Source organism: Zootermopsis nevadensis, unplaced genomic scaffold (genome assembly GCF_977971745.1).
Source record: "Zootermopsis nevadensis isolate Lab colony 2312 unplaced genomic scaffold, Znev_1.0 Znev_ptg000016l, whole genome shotgun sequence".
NCBI classification, from domain to species: domain Eukaryota; kingdom Metazoa; phylum Arthropoda; class Insecta; order Blattodea; family Termopsidae; genus Zootermopsis; species Zootermopsis nevadensis.
In genome coordinates, this window is record NW_028259148.1 from 11897109 (window position 1) to 11914096 (window position 16988).

Below are 16988 nucleotides of genomic sequence, written 5' to 3' on the forward strand. Positions count from 1 at the left end.
TCCGGCTTCGCCACAAGTCACTATCCTATCAACAATGTAACTTCCCTTCTCCCGCCAGAGCTGCAGATGTTTCGACTTATCTGCAGTCTTTGTGGTAAATGGTAACTATATTGTTGACACCTTCTTGTATCCAGAGTGGTCATGAACAGTTGTTACCACAGTCACGTAAGATAAGTCAATGTCCACAGAACAGGTCTCGACATGGTAACTGTAATAGGTACTCTGCCTTATTCCGTATTTCTATGTAGAATACTTAAAATAATTAAATTCTACACGCTCTGTAGGACTCCGTGGATTGTGGATCAGCCCATTTCCAATAGCGTCACAGAACAGCGAAACTTTGACACCCACCGTCCGCGCCATCTAACTCGATACTTAATTGACTGGAGACCTTGAGGGAGGAACGTTCTGCGCATGCTCCCGTTGCTTTGCCGCCAGCTGCTTAAACCTACCCGTGACGAGCCTAACCAAAATCACGTAGGGAAGTAGACGTCAAATACGCAGCCGCGGGCACCAACGTCACGGCTGGGATTCAAATTCACTCCATTGACACACACGGCAAAAATGGCGCTGCTCTCAGGATGGTAATTATTTCATTCGTTATTGTTTGTTTAACATCGTTGTATCTGCTGCATAGGTTATATAAGGGACAAAATGAGTGGCATTTGAGTGCAGCTCGCTCCCGATTGGGTGTATTCAGAGGCGACAATCGATGGAAGTGATTATTTGTTAAAGCCCATGTATTTTTATTCGTATCTACTTATGAATGATCAAGAGTGAATTGACTTTAATGTTACATCTATTATAAAGATCTTATATTTAATTTATTCTTATCCAATAAGTAAATTGTGTGCAATGTAAATTTGTATAACCTTTTTAGTTGGTTCAGATTATAATGACGGGGTAAAATTACACCAAGCAAGATACAAAATCTGTCGAGTTTAGATGTGATTACTGTTAAATGGCCCACCATCGTATCCCAGTAGGGTCGTCAAATTTGCTGTTTTGAGGGGAAAGTTAATTAAAATGCAATGTTCGTTTTGTTGTTGGAAAAGTAAAGTCAAGAACAGGACTTCACTTGCATGTTAGTTCAGTACAGTTCCTTAGCAGCGCCAACTCACCAAACTTTCCTCTTCCAATTAGTATTTAGCTGTCATAAACTCTGTAAGTACGACTCTAACCTATATCATGTTACTTTCCATCAACATTCTCAGTTTTACCCCACATTTATGAACCTGTCTGGTAACAGACTGGTGTTCCCAGAACAGCAAAAGTTGCTGTCTACACACGCAGTGAAAGTAAGTCGAAAATGTTGCAGCAGGAGACCACTTTTTGTGTCAAAACTGCATGCATTTATTATGTGTAAATTTATTTTATTTTCACTCTGCTCACAGACCAGAATACGAACGGGCGATCACAAAATTCTGTTAAATGCTTTCTTGATATTGTTTCCAGAATTTATTTAGTCCTTCAGTTCGTACATATTAGCTAAATTTCTATATTTCGATTTTTGTATTTTAATTAATTTTCTGTCTCCATTTTATTACATTCCTCATCCGATGGTAGCTTTACATCTGTTATTAAACAATTTTTTGACGTAAATACGTCTATATTTTCGGGTCAGTGTCATTCGGCAAAAAGTGAAACGAAAAAGTGAAACTAAAAATTGAAACGAAAAATTGAAACGAAAAGTGAAACGAAAAAGTGAAACTAAAAAGTGAAACGAAAAGTAAAACGAAAAAGTGAAACTAAAAATTGAAACGAAAAATTGAAACGAAAAGTGAAACGAAGAAGTGTAACTGCATTGTTATGTTACCTTGGAAACGTCAATTGTTTACTCGGCATTATTGTTACCTAGGAAACGTTACATTACTTTACTTTACATTACCTTACCTTACCTTAAGTTTGTCCCACTATACGCCATGTAGGCGTTTGGGGTGAGAGGAGGTATAGCTCCTCTCTTCCTTGACCTCGGCACTAGATGGGGGTGAGTGGTCAGCATCACGCCCCGGCCGGCTTTACCCCCGGGAAAGGACCCCGGTACCCATTGTAGAGGAGGCTGGGTGGGCCTCAGAGCCGGTCTGGACGCAGAGGCTAGAGGAAAAATCCTGCCCCCATCGGGGATCGAACCCCGGTCGTCCAGCCCGTAGCTAGTCACTATACTGACTGAGCTATCCCGGCTCTACCTTACCTTACCTTACCTTACCTTACCTTACCTTACCTTACCTTACCTTACCTTACCTTACCTTACATTACATTACATTACTTTACATTGCATTCAGCTACCACAGAGCCATCTTAAGCGTAACTAATTCCAGTTAAATAAGCAAAGTCTTAATCAAACTTTACTCAATAGTAAAGCGGATATAAAGGAAATATTTAGAATAAAGCCAATATATAGACTTCCTTTCCGTATAGACGTATTTACGTTTAATTCTCCGGACAACTTTTTATCTTGTTTTCAACTTTGAGGTCTGGTCCTTATGGCCAAGGAGGACTCAAGTCAATTGTTGAACAGAACTGTAGTCTCACAAAGCCCATTGTTGTATAACAATGAGCTCCAAGAACAGGTTTCATGGTTGAAACCTAATGTGGGGCAACAATTATTAGAAATCCCGTTGTTGGAACCGAATATTTCACAAGAATGGAACTTCTGACCACATTAAGGCAAGAGCGATCTAAGGACAATCTTTGAATAAATTGTTGGACAACAGTGAATTAAGCATACAGGACAGCAAGAATGGCCTAAATCTCAAGAATGAAGTACCAGGATCATTGTAGTGTAAGAACGGTGGCGTGAGAAAGCCTTTGGAATGTTAGTGTACTCTAAGGAGTACGCCCTCACAGACTTGTTATGCATCTACTCCTTGCCATAATGGGACATCCTGAAGTTACATGGTCATTAGTTTATTCTTCTTTCTATTTTTATTATTATTATTATTCCACCTGTTCACCACTTCATAGTGTACGATGTGCGATCGGAAAGTTTACAGACTGTGTCAATAGAGGGCGAACCGGATGTAGTACGAGCTTCTGCCGCTAGGGGGTGCGGCCTACATTCATAGTGAATCAGTGTGCCAGCCGGCATCATCGAATTAGCATTTGTTTCTTAGTTACGGGCGTTTTGGTAGTGCATTACACCGACCCTCCTGCGATTTCGGAATGGCGTGTGCATCAAATTTTGCCAAAGACTCGCCAAAACGGCTACGGAAACCTATGAAATGCTGAAGCAAGCATTTGGGGAGTCCGCAATGGGTCGTGCACAAACTTTTGTGTGGCATTCACGTTTTAAAAATGGCCGAACCTCTGTCGATGATGACGAGCGTTCTGGACGACCGTCTTCGAGCACAACGCCCGAAAATGTTACGAAGATTCGGCAGGCCATTCACGAAGATCGACGTCGTACCATCAACGACTTGTGCGACATTGTTGGGATAGGCTATGGGACCTGTCAGCTGATTCTAAAGGAAGAACTCCACATGCGACGCATCCTGTCTGAGGACCAGAAGCAGAATCGACTTGACTTCTCGTTTGTCAGGAGCTCAAAGATCTTGCAAGAACCGACCCCAACTTCCTTTCTAAGCTCCGTGTGACTTCTTCCTCTTCCCAAAGATGAAAATTCAGCTAAAGGGAAGGAGATTTGAGACGATAGAAGAGATTCAGGCAGAATCGCAGATGGTGCTTGACAGGCTGACAAAGAAAGATTTCCAGGGATGCTTCCAGGCTTGGCAGCGGCGCTGGGATCGTTGTGTTCACTCCCAGGGGAACTACTTCGAGGGTGATGGATGAATTTAATACCTGAGATAAGTGTACGGGTTTTTATACGCGCAGTCTGGAAACCTTTCGATCGCAACTCGTACAGTATCACCGCTGTCGATGATGCTGTCACTAGCCTGAACTCGGTTGTTTTAAATGCTATAGATAAGGATATTCCCAGTGGATTTACCAGAAAGTCAAAATTCCGTCGCTGGCTCTCGAGTGCTTTGTGGTATTACATTTGGAAAAAAAATTCTATTACAGACGTTTTAAAAGGAATAACTCTGATTATTTTTACAGTAAATTTGTCTTCTATCGCAAGCTAGTGAAAGCTACAATCCAGTCTGACAGACGTATTTGGTTGAAGTCAATTGACGACAATTTGTTCCTGTTCACAAACACATCTTTAATCTAAGTCTAACAGCAATTTTTCCCTACTGTAAGGAAACAGGCAGCAGTAGTTCCTGTTCTTAAAAAAGGCAACTCTGCCACTGTTAGTAACTACCGACCCATTTCTATACTTAATACATTTTCGAAGTTATTTGAACTTGTTATTCATGAATATCTACTACGTCACGTAAAGTCTAAATTAAATCCCTGTCAGCATGGTTTTACTAAATCTAAATCTACACTAACTAATCTCGTAACTTATCTTGATTTTATTAACCCAATAGTTGGCTCCCAGGGTCAAGCTGATGCTGTTTATTTTGATCTTGTCCCTCATAATCTATTACTCAACAAGCTCAGTGCTTTTGGAGATTCTGATGGTTATGTACACTGGTTTCGTAGTTACTTAACCAACAGACAATCCCAGGTTCGCGTTTCTGGAACTCTTTCGTCTCCTTTTGTAGTCCTCCCAGGAGTTCAAGGATCTGTTTTGGGTCCTCTACTTTTCAACTAGTTTATTGACGACATATGCCAAGTAATTAATCATTCTAAATGCATTATTTTCGCTGATGATATTAAAAAATTTGGTGCCATTAAATCTCCCAACGACTGGAATCAACTTCAAACTGAAACTGACTCGGTACAAGGTTGGTGCACTGCTAACTTTATGAAACTCAATATTAGTAAAACTACGGTAATTTCCTTCTCCGGGAAAACCACTACTTTGATCTTTGATTATAAACTTTTTCAGTCCTCCATAACACGTACCGACACTATTAAAGACCTGGGAATATTTATCGACTCTAAGCTCCGATTTCACAACCATGTTGACCACATATTTTCACATTGTATTAAGTTGTTGGGTCTTGTTCGCACATTAACCTTTTCGTTCTCTTATCTCGACTGTATGTATATCTTATACGTAACCTTAGTTAGATCCAAGCTCGAGTACGCCTCGGTCGTTTGGAATTCTATCACGACTACTGATGCCAACAAACTGGAACGTATCCAGCAGAAGTTTGCAGCCCTTTGCTACAATCGTTTCCTCCCCCCAAGTGCATTACAAATTCGTTGATGCTTTAGAGGAGTGGTATTCAACCTGAGGTACGCGAAGACATCTTAGGGGGTACGTGAAATTTAAAAAAACGTTTTAAGATAAACACTGAGTAATCAGTAATGTAATTTATTTTAGATGTAGATTATATACTATGTATAACTTAAATTATACACCAACAACTTTGGGGGTACAAAGTTGAAGAGAAATTATATCTGGGGGTACGCGAACAAAAAAGGTTGAATACCACTGCTTTAGAGTATTTAAAACTCCAGACCCTGCCTAAGAGAAGGCATTGAAGTGATGCACAGTTCCTTGCGCAGGTTTACCGCGGTCTTAAACGCTGTCCTCCCTTCTGGAAGCTGTCGGTCTTCGCATCCCTGCTCGGAATCTGAGAGATTTTTCTACGTTCAGTTTTAGTCCTTCTATTAAAAACAGTCCTGCTAGATGCGCATCAGCTGCTAATGTCGTCTGCAGGGACTTGGACATATTCGAGACGAAAATTATTACACTTCATGACATTCTATAACAGCGTATTTTCCTTAATTTATTTAAAATTTGTTACAAATATACCAATGTATTTAGTAGCAATTTTCTTTGTGTATTAGCGTCCTTCGTACTAATGTATTTTTAAATTCTGTTTGTTATAATATTTATATATTTATTATTTTGTTCGTGTGCTCATCTCTTATGCTGTGTCAGTAATTGGCCTTCTGGCTGTTGATACAGAACACGAATATTAAAGAATTTAATTGGACCGAATTATTATTGCTTTGTTGTTGAGATTAGACACAGTCCTTCAGCTAGATACGTCATTGCTGCAAATTACACGTAGATTCTTTACATTTTTGGCAAAAATATTGTCTGCTTTGAAGACATTTTCTCCATACGAGAAAATGTTTAGGTTACATGTACGAGTGTTTAGACTTTTTACTTATTTTTGTAGTTTTCTGTTCTTTGCGTTTAATTCGTTTTCCTATGCCCGCTCTGTAATTGGCCTCTGTAGTTGTTAAATTAGCATGTTAAAATAAAATAAAAATTATTATTCAGTTCTAAAAGGTTCTGACGACGGTAGTTTACACTTAAAATTATTTGTTGTCAGGACTTTTTCCATCGTCTGTTTTTAAAATTCATCGCCCTGATGACGGAGGCAGTATGACCTCTGAAACGTTGGTTAACATCGACCAGACTACACAGCGCAACAACCCAGAAGACAGAAATCTTCATACTCTGATGATGGAGGCAGTATGACCTCTGAAATGTTGGTAAACATCGACCAGACTACACAGCGCAACAACCCAGAAGACAGAAATCTTCATACTCTGATGATGGAGGCAGTATGACCTCTGAAATGTTGGTAAACATCGACCAGACTACACAGCGCAACAACCCAGAAGACAGAAATCTTCATACTCTGATGATGGAGGCAGTATGACCTCTGAAATGTTGGTAAACATCGACCAGACTACACAGCGCAACAACCCAGAAGACAGAAATCTTCATACTCTGATGACGGAGGCAGTATGACCTCTGAAACGTTGGTAAACATCGACCAGACTACACAGCGGAACAACCCAGAAGACAGAAATCTTCATACTCATCGCCCTGATGATGGAGGCAGTATGACCTCTGAAACGTTGGTAAACATCGACCAGACTACACAGCGCAACAACCCAGAAGACAGAAATCTTCATGTTCTTAACTGTCTGTAGGTGCCACTGAAGTACAGAGAGGCCTTCTTGTTCGTGACCCCAATCACGAATTATGTACGTTACTTTACGTAAATTACGTGTTGCGGCTTCGCAATGGGATTTTCAGGTGATTCATACGTCCTTAAACTATTACTCATTATGTTCTTCCATGTTGTTCTCTTTGCCTTGATACTTTTTCCAGAAAAGGAAACAGACATTTTTGCCCCTGTACAACAGAACGTTCACCCTGGGGTTTTATTATTATCTAGTGTTCTGTCTGACGACAGGTCCATATGAACAGGATCCTTCCATCCTTTTTTCGGACTGGGACCTGTTCATATACGTTCTTGGCAGATGATCCAGAAGTGGTTTGCCATTGCCTTCTTCTGTGTGTGAATGGAGTAATTGTTGGGATGCCACGGAGGAAAACTCCGTGTTGCCTAGACCACGGCCTTGCCCAACACAAGTTATAAATTCGGGCACCGCCGGGAATCGAACACGAGACCCCAAGATTACAAGGCCAGCGTTCTAACTGCTAGACCACTGTGGCGGTTATACTGGGGTACAGAAAATTATTTACGAGCTAATGGAAGACACAGTAAGGGGCCATTTTAGTATTTGGGAATGACATAAAAATGCAGGCCTAAATCTGTACCTCAAGCGGAATTGGAGCCTGCGAGGTCCAAGATTTTACGTGCCCTCATTCCTTTATTTGTGTTTCTCTGTTACTAATCGCTTTACTACTATAACATGCGTGAAGGTCGTTACAAAGTCGCGATGGAGAATCGGCCTCACCTGCGCTGAACTTCGCCTTCCTTTCACGTTGTCCTTGGTTGCGCGCGTCTCCCAGGTTCATGCGCCCGGAGTAGAATTAGTAGCAGTTCGCGCAGGGTCACGCATTTCTTTCTTTCTTTTTTTGTCAATGTTGTTTACATTGCAGTTATTTCCTTTCGAATAAGAAAGCCTCGTGCCGATTCCTAAATGGCAGACTTCGTGATCCGAGGATAGAGCATCCCTTCCGTCTTTAAATACCGAGGCTAAACATTTTATAGTACGGATTCCAGGGCCTGTTTTAAGGCTTCCTGAAGCTGCTTGTTAGTGCCGGTCTCAAGAAAAATGGTGACCTGAGCGAACACAACTCCATTCCCCCCCCCAAAAAAAACTGTTTTGTAAGATTGTTAACAGTTTGTACGTTGAGTAATTACTGGTATAAATCAATACGTAACAATAATGATAATAACTAAACAAAATGGAATTTGTCTCTTAATTGATATAACAATACCAACCGATAGAAATGTAATTAAGAGAGAAACGGAGAGGATCTTGAAATACAAGGACCTTCTCATTGAAATACAGCGATTCCAATAATTATAGGAGCAACTGGAACCGTCTCCAAGTAACTCGAAAAATATTTGGTCAACATCCCGAGCGAAGACGACATTAGGGAAATTCATTTTAGGATCTTCATATATCATTCGAAAGACGCTCGTGTAAAATACATGTCTCAAGCGAAATCTGTTTAATGTAAGTAACACATATTAAAAAAAATGTATTTCAAAAATAGCTGCTGCACTATGTACCTAAGGGGCAAGGTTTATCTCAGGTACTAACTAACTAACTAGATGGCTTACCGAACCCGAAGGTTCATCACCGAATTAACCAAAGCCCTCCACCGGACCCTGTACTGGGCCAACAAAATCCAGTCTCCTTCATCTCCTATCTCCCATAGATCCCGCCTCACATTATCCTCCCATCTACGTCTAGATCTCCTCAGTAGGCTCTTCCTTTGAGGCTTCCCGACCAGTACCCGGTGCACACCTCTTGTCCCATCCATGCGCGCTACATGCCCAGCCCATCTCATTCTTCTCGACTTAATCACCCTGACAATATTGGGGGAGGAGTACAGATTTTTAAGCTCGTCATTATGCAGTTTTCTCCACGCCCCATCGTCTTCTCTCCTAGGCCCAAATATCCTCCTCAACACCCGATTCTCAAACACCTGCGATCTGTGTTCCTCCCTCTGAGTGAGAGACCATGTTTCGCACCCATACAAAACAACAGGTCCAATTATTGTTTTGTATACTTTAATTTTCAGGTTCTTAGGAATCAGACGGGAAGACAAAATATTTTGGACTGAGAAGTAGCAAGCATTTCCGGAATTTAGTCTCCTCCTAACTTCCTCATGAGTATCATTTTGATTTGTTGTTGTTGTTCCCAAATATTTGAAGTTTGTAACCCTTTCAAAGAATTTATTAGCCACCCTATCTCAGGTACATAGAAGTAAATACCCTGTAAAATGGTGAATAAATTCAATAACAATAATTCAATTCATTTATTAAAGTGTTTGCCAAGAGCGAGGAGCCAATGACAGGCAAACGCTGATAATGCATACATATACAAAAAACAAACAGATTAAACTAAAAGTACAAATGCATGTATAATAGATCAATCAAAAAATATTTTTAAGGAATTGAGGAAAATAATGAAACATCACAGTCAAAATGGTCGGTACATGTGCTTTTGAACGTGAAGCCATCGTGCCTTCATGTCGTCTATTTCATGCAAGAAATTAAAAAGTCTAATGATACAGATTTCTATTTTAATTTCCGTGAAAAGATCTGTATATGAAATGTTAAGAAAATCAGAAGAATAGTCGAAGTATTAAAATAATCGAAACACTGATTTATTGGAAAAACGAAGCACAAAACGTTTTAGATAGTCATTTCTTAAATTGTTTCTGAGTAATATTATAGGGACCACATTACTTGCCAGCTGAGCTCTCTAGTGCTGTGGATAGTTGCACTCGGCACGGCCTGGTAGAAAGAGCGTCGAGGTGCGCGCGCAGTGCTTATCACCTTGCTCCTCATCCCCGCGCCAAGAACTCGCAAGTGCTCTGGTCCTTACTATATCTGAGTCAGGTATATAGATCGCATAGAGCTAATATAAAATATTTTTATTGATTTTGACGTAAATACGTCTATATGGAAGGGTCAGTGTCATTCCGTAAAAAAGTGTAACGGAAAAGTGTAACGAAAACGTGTAACGAAAAAGTATAAGATGGTTTCCTAGGAAATATCAACAATTTGTAAATATGGACTGACAACAATTGTCAGCTTGCATTGTTATGTTACCTAGGAAACGTCATCTGTTTACTCTGCATTGTTGTGTTACATTACTGCCATCAACAATCCGCTTTCGTTATTGCGGAAACAGCTGAGCTGTGAATCGCTTGTAGAAAAAGTTCGTCGTAGACTACGTAATTTTGTGCCGGTAAAAACGTTTTACAGTATCACAGGTACTTATCTTATATAAGAATTATTAAGAAATCTATTGTTGCGTTAATTTGTTGCGTCATACTATGTACAAGATGGATGAGATTGATGCTAAAAGACTCCATAACGCAGAATATATGAGACAGTACAGAAAACGTGAAATAATAGAAGTATTAAATAATAAACCTAAAGTTTCCCCAAAAAATACCAAAAACTAATGCTGAACGTACAAGGGAATATATCGATGATTGTAAGAGATTTATTTTGAGTCATTTGAGAAATTATACAAAGATGTTTTCAGTTATGGCCACAGAAGATCCTAATACAATGCCGATAATATTGACAGGAGATTTTAATATTGATTTAAAGAAGGAGGAAAATCAAAGCTTTCTCACATTTATGGAGGAAAAGGTTTGACTTAATGTTGATGTCAAATCCTCAATGTAGTACTACTAGATCAAAATCTTGTATAGATATGGTGTTTGATACTCTAAAATGTACAAATTTTATAACATATTTCACCTACCACAAACTCATCTTAAGCACAACTAATTTAAGTTAAATAAGCAATGTCTTACTCAAACTTTAATCAATCGTAAAGCGTGGTTAAAGCCACTATATAAACTCCTTACCGTATAGACGTATTTACGTCAAATTCTCCGGAACCGTGGTTCCACTGTAACTTTTCTTTTGTTTAAATATTCAAATCGAAGGGCAAAATTAATTTTTGGTTCATACAAGGAGCGAGGTCTCGTTGTTTAAACAAGTATTTCTGAAGCTGTTTTCCTCTAAACTCAAAGATTTCGGGAAATAGTGTAATTTGTTCCACCAGAAAATGTCTTCTGATGGTGGAAGCCTTTGCTGTCATAAAAGTTAACTTTATCCATTGCTTTGTCATTCTTTTTCAGTCACACCAAACATTTTGAGGAAACAATATTGACACAGGATACGTAATTTTGTGTGCATTAGCAATGCAACAATTTATGTCGAGATTTTTAGGACGTACGTTAACGTACTGTGGTGAAAAAAGTTTAAATTATTGCTAGGTTACGTCAAGTTCTCATAAGCTTAGAAATGATGACAGAATAGTACTAAAAATTTATAAATCTTTAAGATGGTAAAGTTGCGTCATTGTGATATAATAAATATATATTATTTAAATCTTGTCCGTTTAATCACAATAAATTCTTATTAAATATTAAAATATTACAATAGCTAACATGTGTTATATAAAAAATTGAATAAAAATCTGAAAAAGAACATCGTCTGATATCTGGTAAAAATCTAATAAAAATGCACGCTAGAATAATGTTTGAAAATTGTACTTGAATTATTTATCGTTTTGAAGCTTTATATAATTATATACACCTGAGGATGGTTCTTTTAGGAACTGAAACATGTCGTGAAACATGAAAAATGATGGTCTAATGTAAATCGAATATTTCGATAAAGAACATCATTTAATATTTTAAATATTTTAAATGTTAACTATTGTAATATTTTAATATTTAATAAGAATTTATTGTGATTAGACGGACAAGATTTAATATATACTTATAAATCTTTGTAATACAAAATATAAGTCGGTGGTTTTCAGTCTTTCGGTGCTCGCGGGAAATTTGCGTTATTAATTTTCTTCAGGACACTGGAATAAGACTAGAGGACTCATATTAAAATAGGAGTTGGCATATTTTTAAGTCTTTAATTTATAATTTAATTTATAAAATATATACATTTATTGTAAAACAGAAATGTGATGAAGTTTTGATACAAATATCAAGCCTTGAAAGCAGTCTTACTTGGCTTACTCCCGATTGTAATTGGTTTTGGTTAAAGTTACTTTCACAATTTTTTATACTGTCACGTTTTATTGTAACAAATCTGTCAATTTTTATGGTCAATTCTAGTAACAATTATTTTTTATTCAGCGGAATTTTTATCCAACAAATGGCACTAAACTCAGCGAAATTTGTGTTAGAACTGAGTGACACAGAATCTTATGCACACAAACGTAGATATTTACTTTTCTTGTCAGACTGTAAACAAACGGAATTCGTACGAATTTGTTTGCGACAAGGAATAGCTTCATAGCCACTGCTGAAACGAAATCTCCAACAGTACTTACTACTACCATTGCCAATAATTTCTGCTTCTAAGTTTAAAATATAATTTTAAATATTATTAAGACTAATTTAGGCTTCAGAGAGTCATTGACAATGCACCAAATAACATTAGTAGACATCATTTATTGGTATGAAAAATTTCCAGATTAACTGAGAACCGTGTTAAACGTGATTGTGAAAATTTTACGTAAAATTAATTATACAGCAAAATTTATGGTACGATGTGGTTCGGTAGGTATCACGAGGCAGTTTTGCCGTGTATTTATACTACGTTCAGAAATTTCGGAGCTCCTCGGAGGGGCTGGTCAAGTTTTTAAAAAGCAACCAACCCCTCTTCGGAAGGGGTTGGTTGCGTTTTAAAATCTTTAGTAAGACACTAAAGTAACCTCCCCTTCGGGGGGGTTAGTTTAGTGTCTCATTCAAGTGTTTTAACCCTTTAGTAAGAAACTAAACTACCCCCCCAATGGGGGTTAAAACACTTGACCGACGGGGGGGTTGGTCAATTGTTTAAAACGCCAACAGTTCTTGGTCAGTCAACTTTTTACGTCCAGCCCCACCCTTGCAAATCTTTGTCTTAAAATCGATCATAAAGTCAGTTTTCATAATATTTTTCGTAATCGTAATATATCGAATGAGTATCAGTTTATATTGTTGAAGTTGTTTGATTTGGTACTTCAAATACTTGATAACGTCTTCTTTCACTTTTCTGATGTTTTAGGCCAACTGTCAGTCAATTTTCAATAATGCGATGTGCTCTCTTCTGTAGCAGTGATAATGCAACTGGCTTGATATTTTTTGATCTCTTTGTTGTGAAGCGTTATATTTGTTTACTCGAATTGTTGTATTCCACAACAATGCCGTGTAAACAAATATATGTTGACATTGTTAATGACGTCATTTTTTGACGACAAATTGGTTGACGACAACGACTAATCACAAATTTTTATAGTAGATTAGCAGATGTTTTGCTGTTTGTTGAAAAGATAAATAAACCAAATTCATCATTACAAGGTACGTCTATCATAATTATCTCGGCACGTAAAAGATTCTTTCTTATGTAAAATAAAGCTTTGTAGAACAAGGATAGAAAATGTGTCATAGACTATTTTAGACTTTGAATGAACTTCAGAGCCAGATGAGAAATTGACGTTTTCACACACAATGAAACAGTTGATAGTCAAATACAATGAAAGTATGGTAGAAGGTTTCCAGTGGTTACAAAACACCTTTGCCTTTCACAGAGCAAGGATTATTTACACAACAGTATGAGGAATTAATTATCAAAAACGGACAGGGATCTGAAACATACATACACAGACCTTTCTCTAATTTACGGGTTAGTCTGAGGAAGATTTTGTACGTATTTCAAGTGTAGCAACTTCTGTTACTATGTACTAATTTGTGAGGAACAATGTTCTCAGGATATACAGAAACAAATACAAAGCTTTATGCAGAACACGACGTGAGAACACAGCTTTTCGGAACTGTACCTCAAGTCCCTTGTGGAAGCACGCAGGTCTGTCCGTCGCCTTACAGCATAAACGGCCTTGAAAACTACTGGGTTGACAAAGTTTAACTTCCTGTACTGTGGTGGTGAATTAAAACAATTGATAAACACTTGACTATTTTCGAGCGTACCGCGAAAATATTTTATTACCAAAAGGAATCCACAGTAACACAATTTTAAGAACCACTTGTCTAAACTTCTGACCAACAGGCTAATTCAGTAGAAAACTTCCCTTGAGCGGTGGAAAATGTCAGCTGTTCAAAACTTCCTTCCTTGTGTAGGGTCCTGAAGTTTAAGTTGTCGCCACAGTTCTCGCTGAACTTTAACCTGGGCTAGTTCAAACCAAATTCACCGCAACCTTAACATAGAATTTAATATTATCCGCCAATCTTCTTGAAATTTCCAAGTCGAAATTTATGTGTTTATTTACTTATTATTTTTCCGGTAATGCGTGCGGATTTGTAGCAAGCAGACCAAGGTGGATGATCATTCCTTGTAGTGACTGTTTATTCAACAAGGGAGCTGCAACCCATTGCATTGCAGTCAGTGTACTATGTGCCTTTTCCGTTTTTCAGTCACTCAAGATACTGGAATGTCACTCTACTGACAATAACATTCCTATTCTTGGTATGCCGAAACAGACTCGAACAAGGAAATCGAAGGATAATGGACTGGATTTTTTAAATGTTACGATGATAAGCGCTGCAGGTTGAGAGTGGTATTTTCTTGAACTTCTTCGATGAGCTACATGTCACGTGACTTGATTGCGTTTTGAGCGCATTTTGCAGGTACGGGTATTATGTCTATTTTATCAGTTTCTGGTGCTTTATATGCATCCAGCTGTTATATGTAGATACTGTATAGGTTATGAGCAACTAAGTTTCCCTAAAAGAAGCGAAATTGTTTTTAGAAATTATGATATAAATATAAAATTTGACTTTGAATTTTGATGGTTGTCAATAGTATGTCTAACAAGAGTTTGAAATGGCGTCTCCCCACATGGTTGGACGTAACCCGGCATTGTGATTGGAATTTTCGATCTGTTGTTCCATCCCGGGAAGATAGTGCATTTGATTTTGATACTACCAGTATTGTTCATTTGAACTATTAGGTAGTATGTAGTGTACTGCCTTTGGTTCTCGTAGTGTTTTGAAGGTTTTTCAGCTGATGGCAGGCGATCCTCTTGTTTTTTCAAGTGTTTCATCTTTCTCGTGAAATAACAAATTGGTATTTTAATACATTTAACGTAAATAGATTTGTTATCTATTCTTGTTTATATTGTATGAACAATTAACATTATGCATTCAGATTTTATGCATGTATGAAGGGTTTTATTACTTTGGAATCACACAAACCTAACCTAATTACTGGTTCAAGTTGGCCTATAACTGAAATAGTTTTAATATGTTTGCTTATAGAATGGGCATATAAAGATGCTGTTATTTTGATGTTACTAAGTATATTTTATTATATAAAATAGTGGTAGATATTAACTTTGCAATTACGCATTACAGTGGTAGATATTCTAACTGCAGTTATCCATCACAGTGATATATTAACAAGACATTGGAATGTGGTGTGATCAGATATGTGTTTTCATTGTTTAGATGAACTTTATAATGTGATTACATTATCAATTGCAAGACCAACTGTTCACAATTTTGGCTTACTGAACACCATAACCTATCTCTGAATTCAGTCGATATTGCAATCCATAGCCCCAACACTTCAGCTGGCCAGTCATTAGTGGTTGAAAGTTATTGTTATCACTTGATAGTGTAATCTCTTGTTTGTTTTTCTTAATATTTTTGATTTTAATATGTTATGTACTGGACTAACCTATTGCATTTGCTTTAAATTGGTATGTAATGTTGGTTTTGACTATTACATGATTTAGAAGCACATATTTGAGATATTTCTCGGTAATGAGTGTGTAGTTGGTATAATTCAAATGTAGCTTGTTTCTTAGTTTATACGAGTACATGTATATAATGCATTACTTTATGCAAAGGGTAATAACTACAGAATGCTGGCTACATATACCTTTCTCTGAATTTAGACATGCTAAATATACCTCAAGCCATTGCAATGTGCTTACTTAACCTCACTGATGTGTAACTGAATTCACATAGTTGCCAGTTATAACTTCATGTGGGTAGTCATCATACTTAAAGTTACACTGTTTATTAAAGAGTGACTTGGGACATTTCCCTGTGTTTCAGTAGCAGAACACATTGTAAATAGTAAGTGTACATAGTGTTTGTAAAGATGAGCTCTGGAAGTCGATCCACCTCTCGCGGTGGAAAAGGGACCAAATTGGAACCATCTTCAACAAATAAACCACAGAAGGCAGATGCTAAAACAGAATCACCAAAAACACTTGATCACAATCCTAAAACACAGGTAAGTTTATGTTTGCTTTTTATTGCATTTGACCTTTGTTGTACTTACGACTTCAGTATGTGAAGGGTAATTTAGTTTGAAAATTGAGTATGTGCTATCAAAAACTGTTTCTCTTGTAAGTTTTTGAGGTATTTTGTCTGACCACTGATTTTTTGAAGGACTGTGGATGTTTCAGTATCCATCCAGAAAGTGCAGTTTCTGTTATAGTGTAAACACGTAATAGCTTCTGCTGTACTGTGTGGTGCCAATGTACTTAGGTTTTTGTAGATGTGTTATTGGACCAGTGTCACTGTGACTCGGTTGTGAGGATGGGTAGTTTGATCACTGCAGTGGGCTTGTAATTGCTTATTAGCAGGGCAACTGTAAATCTGTTTAGTATGTGAATGTGCATATAGATTTAAAATATAAGCCAAAGTTGCAATTATTGTGGTGGATTTTGATACTGCTATTCAGAAGTTCGTGGACCTAATGTAAGCAGTGAAACTGACATAATGCTATATTCATTTCATTAGTTTGCTGTTGTGCAACAGTTGCTGATTGCATCTTGAAAGCCACTGATAACTTTGGTTATTGTGATCAGACTGGCGTTTCATTGTTTTTTCAAGTCTCTCCAAGAAAATTCCAAAATTGTACCTTAAATATTCCATGGTTACTTCCATGCCATTCCCAAATTAGAATTGATAATCTTGTTGTCATGCTTTCATGTGTCAAGGATTTCATACTGTATCATAAACATACAATTATATCACCGAGTACAGTAAACCCTCGTTTGGCACGGTGTATGTTTCTTGAAAG

The 16988-nt window shown here is 37.7% G+C and overlaps 1 protein-coding gene across 12 annotated transcripts in view; it reads left to right on the forward strand.

The window, feature by feature from the left end:
- Window positions 1–10089: 10089 nt before the first annotated feature.
- lig (ubiquitin-associated protein-like lingerer) overlaps window positions 10090–16988 on the forward strand; it is a 46066-nt gene continuing 39167 nt past the window's right edge. For 2 of the 12 annotated variants that reach the window (XM_087349664.1, XM_087349660.1), the window contains exons 1-3: window positions 10091–10183; window positions 14366–14578; window positions 16016–16193. In XM_087349664.1, coding sequence (XP_087205790.1) covers window positions 16059–16193 — 135 coding nt within the window. In that variant the 5' untranslated portion in view covers window positions 10091–10183; window positions 14366–14578; window positions 16016–16058. Of the gene's footprint in view, window positions 10184–14365; window positions 14579–14740; window positions 15037–16012; window positions 16194–16988 lie in introns of those variants that run through there. The other 10 variants (XM_087349654.1, XM_087349663.1, XM_087349661.1 and 7 more) reach the window with 9 other exon arrangements.